The following is an 8,830-nucleotide window of genomic DNA, read 5'->3' as shown; positions in this document are numbered from 1 at the left end:
TCTCTATTGTGCAGGGAACAGGGAAGTAGCCAAGGTTGGGTGGTTGATCTGTGCCTGATTTAAGTAAAGTACGCATGTGCTGAATCTCTGGGATTAGGAGAAGAGTTTCAGGATGGACAAAAAATTCAGATTCAGAAGATAAAAGAAACCGTCATTAAGTAGTTGGATTAATTACTTAGTACAGTATTTAATAACCGACCGGTTACAGACGGCAAGCACCAGAACCCTGAACACAAGGGAAGAAAAGCTGCAAAACTGTATACCCCAGGCAGCAATGACCTGCCATGGATGCAACCATGCAATGCTGATGATATATATGCCATTACTGCTCAAGGTGTGGTGAGCCTAATTGTTAGGCCATCTGCATGATGGATGATAGTGGGTTTATGGCAATTATTCGAGGGCATTATGAATAAATTGAATGTTACAAAGTTGAAAAGGTGTACTAAAAAGTACTCCCTCCATCTACTTTTGATAGTCATATTTTTAAATCTGAAAAATTTATTTTTGATAGGCATATTTCAATTCAACAACCTATCATCTTAATGATTTTCTCGGATTTAATGCATGACTATCTATTCTTCCACATATGATTGGCTACATGAGCATTGAGAAATATAAATATCAATGAATCGTTTGTTTACGAGAAATGACTAATAGCATGTTTAAATGGATGATAAATAGAATTACTTATCCTTAGTCTGTGTGCCAAGATAAAATATGACTATTAAAAGTAGATGGAGGAAGTATTATATAACAAAAAGACGATGAAAAAAATGTTTATCGAAAAATCGTACCATTTAAGAGCTCGGGAAACGTGCACGGGGTAATTCATAATCCATCGGCCATACCGAACTTGCTCTTAATTGTACCCCCAATACCATCAATCCCTGATTGTAGGGGACCTCCTGAACAGATTTTAATTTGGCCAACATTCATGTGCAAAGATGAGATGGGGAAGAGGCCGGTGAGAAATGGACGCCGGCAAGGACAATCTGGGACAGCATTGCATCCAATCCATTCATCTACCTCACCATGATTATGCTCCTTGGAGATCATGTTCTTGCCTCCAGCATACATAGCTCCTGCTCTTTCTTTCTTTCTTTTTTTTCTCTTTTATTTTCATGCAACTTGGCTGCCACATGTGTGTGGCCACAATGTCTCATCTACTAGCTCAGGTAGATCTGCAGGGAGAGAGAGAGACATGGAAAGTTCCATGCTGGAAACCTTGTCATAAGTCCGCACACTGTACAACAGTGGTCGCAAAATATGGTTTGTTTGGAACGCAGGAATTTCATGGTAATTTTACAGAGGTATATGTATTTTTATAAGTTTAACCTGAAATTACCATTGTTCCAATTTCCAAATGGCACCGAAAATGTTTGATGGAGATAATTGAGTGTAACTTTGTGAATTGGGTCTCAACTAGAAGCTAGGATGGTCCAAGTCCAATTACTTGAAATGTCTCCAGTAGAAACTGTGATTTTTTTCATGTGAACTGTGAAGCTTTGCGGGATCAGAAAAATGTTTATTAAGGATGAGAGGATCTTCTTGGCCAACAACAAGATTTCAACTTTGTTGTTACTATCGTCGTTACTGTCATGTAACGTACTAATACTTTGAGTGGTTTAGTCAACTCAAATCACCACCACTTGTTCTAAGTTTGACAGTCTCAAGTCTGAAAGTTTGTATGAACGTTGGACGTGCCCACAGATTCATCACTTGCTTTTCTGACTAAAATAGCACAGTTTTTCCCTTTCAAAAAAAAAAAAGCACAGTTTACTATTGACTTGGTTTCAGTTTCAGACTTCCAGGAGCCAAATAAATAAATAGATACATAAAAGTAAGAAAGAAAGAAAGAAAAAAACAAAGAAGAATAAAGAAAATACAGATGGACACATATGACTGTTGCTATCAATAGAAGTGTAGCCATCTTGTCATCATTATTGTCCATGTAATCAAGATTAGACGACAGTAGGGTGGTGTTTATCAGCTTAATTAATCCTTAAGAGGAGCAGTGTGAGTAATCTTGTCTGAACCTGAGCTAATGAGGACAAAGAGCAGCATATAAGTTAAATCACCTTTTGACAAAAAGGCTATGCCAGAGGAGGACATTGTATATGTATAATGGGAAAAAAAATTCACAATCCAGAATCCAAGAAAAGATATACCAAAAGGTCTCTCCCTTGCTGAAAGAAGTTTGAAAAGTGGATGAAGACTGAAGGGATGATAGTTCTAGTGGTTGTTCAATATAAAACTTGAAATTTTTGTTTTTAGAAAAATGAAACTTGGTCAATATAGAGAAATAATTTCTTGATGACACTTCAATTTATTTTTACAAAAATGACCCCAAACTGTGCTGGATATACACCGTTGCTCCGTATCCAGTAAAAGGACTTCAGCCTACCAAAAAAAAAAAAACATATATATTCATGTGGCCTGTTGGGTTAGTATTGTCAACCGGATCTGATTAACTAAACAATATTTATTCCAGTTTTAAGATTCTTTGGCACTTGCAGATACAAAAGAGAGACAATTTTGTACTGTTGTACCACATGCATCTTGTGCCCTCATCTCACTCTTTGTTCATGCTCTGTCAATATAGGTATTTAGAGCCATGGTGCCTCTCAATTCAAGTTTATAAATTAAAGCACAAAACAACTAATTAGAAACAAAAAATGCTACTCATTTATCCAAATCCCTTAGAATATGGAAATATATGACTCTTGGATTAATCATCATTTATCTCATTCCGTTGTTAAAACCAAATCACATAATCTTTTTTAGAAAATAGTGGTGGTAGCTGTGAATCTGCCACCCCACCGCCCACCTACTCCTAATCCCATTGTAAGTTTTACAAATCAATCCTTAAAATTCTTAATATAAAAGACAATCAAATTCAAAATGAATGAATAGCTGCATACAAAATCATATGTATTATTTATTTATTTATTTTACACGGTATTATAATACTTTTTATTCATTCATAGCAAAGCTCAGTAGTACATAGAAGAATATACACTCTTATTTTTTTTTAACCTTGAGTAATTTCCCCTATCATAGGATTCCATTATCCAAAAGAAGAAACACCATGATAGCAATCAGTTAGACTAACACCCAACCAAACCCCACTTTGGCACTTTATAAAATACTAAAACAAATACTTTTTTTCTTCATTTTCAACCCCAAATCTCCAAGTTAACAAGACCATACAAATCATATGATACTCCACTCAACAAGTGAGAAGAGACCTCAAGGAGTAGTAGGAGTAGCCTACAAGTCTACAAGACGAGGAAACATCAAAAAACACATCAAAAACCCTATACAATCCGCACTTTTGCGAAGCGGTTGCCCAACTCTGTGCTCCGCCGTGTTGCCGCCGCCGCCATGGGCTCCTGCCTCTCCTCCGACCTGACTCCCCGCGCCGGCGCCGGCGCGGGAGCGTCACCCGGGTGGCCGCAGCGGTGGCGGAGGAGGAGGCGGCGGGGGGTGGAGCGGGGCGGGGCTGTTTCCGGCGGCGGCGGCGGCGTCTTCTCCATCGGCGTCGGCGGCAAGAAGCTGCACCACGGCGGCGGAGGAGGAGGGGAGATGACGGAGGAGGAGCTCGCGAAGGTCGAGGGGAGGGTGTGCGTCAACGGCGCGAGCGCGGCTGCGTGCCTGCACACGCAGCAGGGGCGGAAGGGCACCAACCAGGACGCCATGGTCGTGTGGGAGGTGAGCCAGGCAGCCATGGTGGATGGCTTCTGAGTCCTCCTGATCATTGGTACTAGTAGCGTTTTCCTTCGCGTGTTGGTTCTGAAAATCTCGCCCGCCTTTTTCCTCGCCGTGTTGCTCGGTTCAGAACTTGGTGCTTGCGTTTACTCGATCTTTCCGAAGTCTTCTTTGAACTTTTTTTTTTCTTCACGGTATTGGCTTTGGATCAATAGCGGATTTGAATTCGGAGTGTGTGTATATTCGATTCACAGGGAGGAGCGTTTTAGTGGAGTGCTTGATTCGAAATGTGGGATTTGACTTTATAACAGGATAAGCAAAACCTCTTCTATTTTTCTAGTTTGTTCTTCGAAACAGTTCGAGCATTTCTTGATTTGGTCTCACTGGGAGCGTCTTCTTGCTTTGTTGGATGACTTAATTCGAAATGGGGAGGATTCAGCTTTAGATTGTTTTGAGATTTAATCTGAAAACGAGGAGTTTACTGGTTCTTTTTGTATGTGAAAATTGTGGGGGGAAAGCTCACTTTTTCTGTATTATTGTAATGTTTCCTGAATCCTGATAATTTTAAAAGAAAATCTGATAAATGGGACGTGCTAGTTGGAATATTGGAGACTTTGGAGTCGTCTGCTCGTGCTTGCGTTGATTCAAAACTTTCTGTATAGTCCAAGCGAGATCCTTTCCTGTGACCCTAGGCAAAAGCTTCTACCTTTCTTTGTATTCTTCTGTTAGTTTAAAGAAGAGTATGATTTTGGCTGTTTCTTCAACTAGATGCTCTTGACAGGTCAAGCGATTAGTCTGGTCTAGTAATAGCTGGCTTGGTATATTTAGCTTATATCCTAATCAACTAATCGACTCCCTTCATTTTCATGATATGTAAGCAAGTAGTTATGTTGACTCCATCACACAATTGGTGGAGTTTACCTAAAGGGAGTGGTGAAGTACAATCATGGATAATTTTCACTTTTGTTTTGGACCTACAACTAGGCAGCTAGCTAAACTTATCTAGCTACATAGGAATATCTTGTGAGCTTGTTTTAGGAAGTCAAACAAGTAAAAGCAGCCACTTTATGATATGCATGGTGATCATGCTCTTCAGAGGACAGTAAAGAGAATTTATGCCTAAAGATTCTCAGTATAATGCTATTGATTGCTAATATTCAACGAAAATAGGTAAGTACTTCTTTATTGGAGTGAGGAGGTACTTCCTTGACAAATAGTTTCCATCTGTTGGAATTGAGTTTTTATTTTCTTCCTTTTGGCTTGGGATTTATATTTTTTATATTTTTTCTTGTTTTGCCTCGCCTTCTCTTTTGAAATGTGAGTTATACCAGAAATCATATTTCTAGTCAACTTTCAACATGAATATAAAATACCCTTATAGGGACTGTTCGATGTCTTGCTAATAGAACCTCTTAGCATAGGAGTATCCTCATTTACTAAGGGTCAGTTGCAACAATTGCTAATCGCATGGAACAATGCCTTGTGAGGGTTCCATCATGGGTGATTGGATGCTAATTTGATACCTTTTCCTTGCCTAGTTGCTGACTTTATCCATCTCATTTGTGCTATTTGAGGTCTGATTATCTGATTCTATCCTATGTGCATTTCTCACATTGTTCACCCAACTACCTGTGTCTACCATTCTTTGTGTAGGGAATACTCCATTGTGAAAATATGAGCATACTGAATAGAATCCCACAAATACAGTTTGTTAGAACCCATCTATACCCTTCAGTTTATTTTCCTGAAAAGTAATGTGCATTGTCGATTTGCTTTTAAACAAATTAATTATAGACATTACCAGCTTATCACATCACTGGTACTAGGAGCGCAAACAATTATCTGACATAGCCCTTCCATTCTTGCAGAACTTTAATACAAGTGATAGTGTCTTCTGTGGTGTGTTTGATGGTCATGGTCCATATGGTCATTTTGTTGCCAAGAAGGTCAGAGATTCTCTTCCTGTCAAAATACGCACACTATGGAAAACCAGTGCCAACGAGGACACTAGTTCCCACCAAAATGGAAGCATTTCTGGAAGTGTTAATTCAGAAGAGTCACCTGTTGTTGATGATGAATGGGGTGAATATGCTGATGACAGCGAGAAGCTTCCTGAGATGTTTCTTCCACTTAAGCAGTCTTATTTTAAGGCTTTCAAATTGATGGACAAGGAACTCAAAATGCACCCTACAGTTGATTGCTTTTGCAGTGGATCAACAGCAGTCACGTTAGTAAAACAGGTGAGGGATGCTTCTAAACTTGTTCTAGTATTCGTAGATAACTGACCAGCATTTGGAAGAAAAAAAATAGTGGTAGATATTGAAATCAAAATGACAGAAGAACTGGACATGGCTTATTTTCCAGGGATTGGATCTTGTGGTTGGGAACCTTGGGGACTCGAGAGCAATAATGGGGACACGAGATGCTGCCAATAATCTAACTGCTGTACAACTCACAGTTGATTTGAAGCCTAACCTTCCAAGTATGTTCATTTCTCACTTATCATTTCAGTGGGTACCCTTGTGTTTTCAAAACTGAACTTTCTCTTTAACTGCGCATTTAGGATTTTTCTTCTTTTCCTCCTAGATATGGCTTCAGTCAAACTTATTAACGCACTAAGTATAGTTGTCTGGATTGGTCACTCTTTTTGGTTAATCGCTAATCTTCATATTTCTTATTTAGGGGAAGCTGCGAGGATCCAGCAGTGTAGGGGAAGAGTTTTTGCTCTTCAGGATGAACCAGAAGTTGCCAGAGTATGGTTGCCAAATAATGACTCTCCTGGATTGGCAATGGCAAGAGCTTTTGGAGACTTCTGCCTTAAAGATTATGGTTTAATATCTGTTCCACAGATATCCTATCGTCGTCTTACTGAAAAGGATGAGTTCATAATACTGGCCACTGATGGGGTATTTTTCTTATCATCTTATTACTTTCTTACTACTACTTAATATGGTGTTGAAAGTTACTAATTCCTTTTGTGAATAGAAATGCATCATGTTCTCCAATCCCTACTTAATCCATGGGGATTGGGGAATAGTTTGATTTAACATACAAAGATGTTACAGCCTTCACTCCTTCAGCTGCTTCAACTTGTAATATTGGTAAACTCAATGCATGTAGGTTTGGGACGTCCTCTCAAACAAGGAGGCTGTTGACATAGTAGCCGCAGCTCCATCTCGTGCAACGGCTGCCAGGGCTCTTGTCGACTGTGCTGTCCGATCATGGAGATTGAAGTTCCCAACATCCAAGAGCGATGACTGCGCTGTTGTGTGCCTATTCTTAGACCATGCAAAGTCACCTGACTTGATTCAAGAGAACGAGAGCGAGGAAGAAACTACAGAGGATGTTGCAATCCCAGACACCGTTGCTAAGGTTGACCAAGACATTGCACAAGGAGATGCACATATCTCCAGTGAAGAGCAAATCACCGAGCCAGCATTGCAGCACTCCTACACATTAAGGGATGTTGATGAGATTGTACCGGTAGAGGAGCCTCCAGTCTCAAAGGAACCTGAAAGATGTGGATCTGCCCGCAGCCTTGCTGATTGTATATCCACAAACGAGGAGGAGGAATGGTCAGCACTCGAAGGTGTGACGCGGGTCAATTCCCTCTTGAACCTTCCCAGAATACTTTCAGGCGAGAAGAGATCAACCAGCTGGAGGAAGCGGCGATGAACGATTCCCCCGCTTAAGTCAGGCTGAGAGCGCATTTCAGTCGAAACCGGCAATTTCAGCCAGGAGTGTGCAAATCTCTTCGGTCCCTGGGATTTTATTAGAGCCGATTTTTAGGTTTCTTCACCCAGATTGTTTCATACCCTGTACACTCCAGATCGATCTGTTCTTCCTTTTGTTCTCTTGTCAGGAGGTGTTTCATGCTTGGGCTTCTTTACTTGTTTTTTTGTGTATAAGAAAGTTTTTGTTCTGTGAGAAGCCTTCTGTAAAATCATGTAATACCTCCTCCCTTCTCCTCTCTTGGTGGATGGATGTTCAGTTCACCTGCTGTTTCTATGCTGGAACAAGAACTCAATTCTATATGTATTAGCTCATGAATTTTTAGCTGCAAGTATAAAAGCTTCCTAATTTTGCACCTTGTCTGCCAACTTGGTTGATCATCCTTACAACCGAACACCTTTTCTTCAGAATTTTTGTAGATGGCCAAGATGTCAAATAATCGAAGCCCAATTTAAGAAGTGTTAAATTATCAAATCTCTCTCTTTTGAATCACCCTTGAATTATGCTTCTGTCAAACTATGTAAATTTCATATCAGTTCTTCTATTCAAACCGTCTTTATGTCTTCTCATCATCCTTTCGATTGTTAATTGCAATCGGATGTATTGCAAACCTTGTAGCTGGTTACCCATTATCTCTATCTCTACTATCATAAAAATTGAAGATGTTTTTGCTAAAATTTTGGTGCGTCATCTGTTTGAGTCGTTTTTTAAGTTCATGGATCATATTTTGTATGGAATCGGACACAGACATTTTGTTAAAACGGACAAGGGCTTTTTAAAACTGTGAGACTCTACCAACGATGGAAACCATGCAAGGCACCGGTGTGAAACCCAATCGTAATCAAACTCATGGATGGACATAGCATCCACATCAGTGATCGATTTAGAACAAGTGAAGTTCGTAATAGTGATTATAAGGATATTAAAATAAAAATCAATGTAAAACTTAGCACATGGTTAACTAAAATTTGCAATCTCTATTTCTATCTTTATCTTTATCTTCTTTACTATTTTATAAAAATAAATTGAAGATGTTTTCATCGATACTACGTCGTCCGTATTTTGAGTCGGTTTTTAAGTTTATTTTTTTTAAATACATAAAAGAGTCGTATAAGAAATCATTTTAATATGCTAACTTGATATGTGAGTCGGACTCCTAATTGCTTGAGAATTCTTGCCACGTTAGAAGAAAGTAAGATACATGATATGGCCATCATCCCAATAAGGATTTCAAATTAAATATCAATACTATCAAAATAAAAAAAAAACACATATACTTTTTAGACAAAACAATCTAACAATAATACGATTAAAATAACCTTTCACCCATTGCAACGTAGGGGTATTTTTCTAGTTAAAAAAAGGAAAATTTAATTGTCTTGTATAT

At 39.1% G+C, this 8,830-nt stretch overlaps 1 protein-coding gene across 1 annotated transcript; it reads left to right on the top strand.

Annotated features, from left to right (window-relative positions):
* The first annotated feature begins 3,234 nt into the window (after positions 1–3,234).
* On the top strand, positions 3,235–7,798 carry LOC127783219 (probable protein phosphatase 2C 66). Its single transcript, XM_052310453.1, has 5 exons — positions 3,235–3,714; positions 5,580–5,951; positions 6,076–6,193; positions 6,394–6,617; positions 6,832–7,798. The coding sequence occupies exons 1-5, from the start codon at positions 3,388–3,390 to the stop codon at positions 7,384–7,386; spliced, it is 1,596 nt and encodes a 531-aa protein (XP_052166413.1). The 5' UTR covers positions 3,235–3,387; the 3' UTR covers positions 7,387–7,798.
* Positions 7,799–8,830: the final 1,032 nt, after the last annotated feature.

Source organism: Oryza glaberrima, chromosome 8 (assembly GCF_000147395.1).
Source record: "Oryza glaberrima chromosome 8, OglaRS2, whole genome shotgun sequence".
NCBI classification, from domain to species: domain Eukaryota; kingdom Viridiplantae; phylum Streptophyta; class Magnoliopsida; order Poales; family Poaceae; genus Oryza; species Oryza glaberrima.
This window is presented reverse-complemented; position numbering and strand designations above follow the sequence as displayed.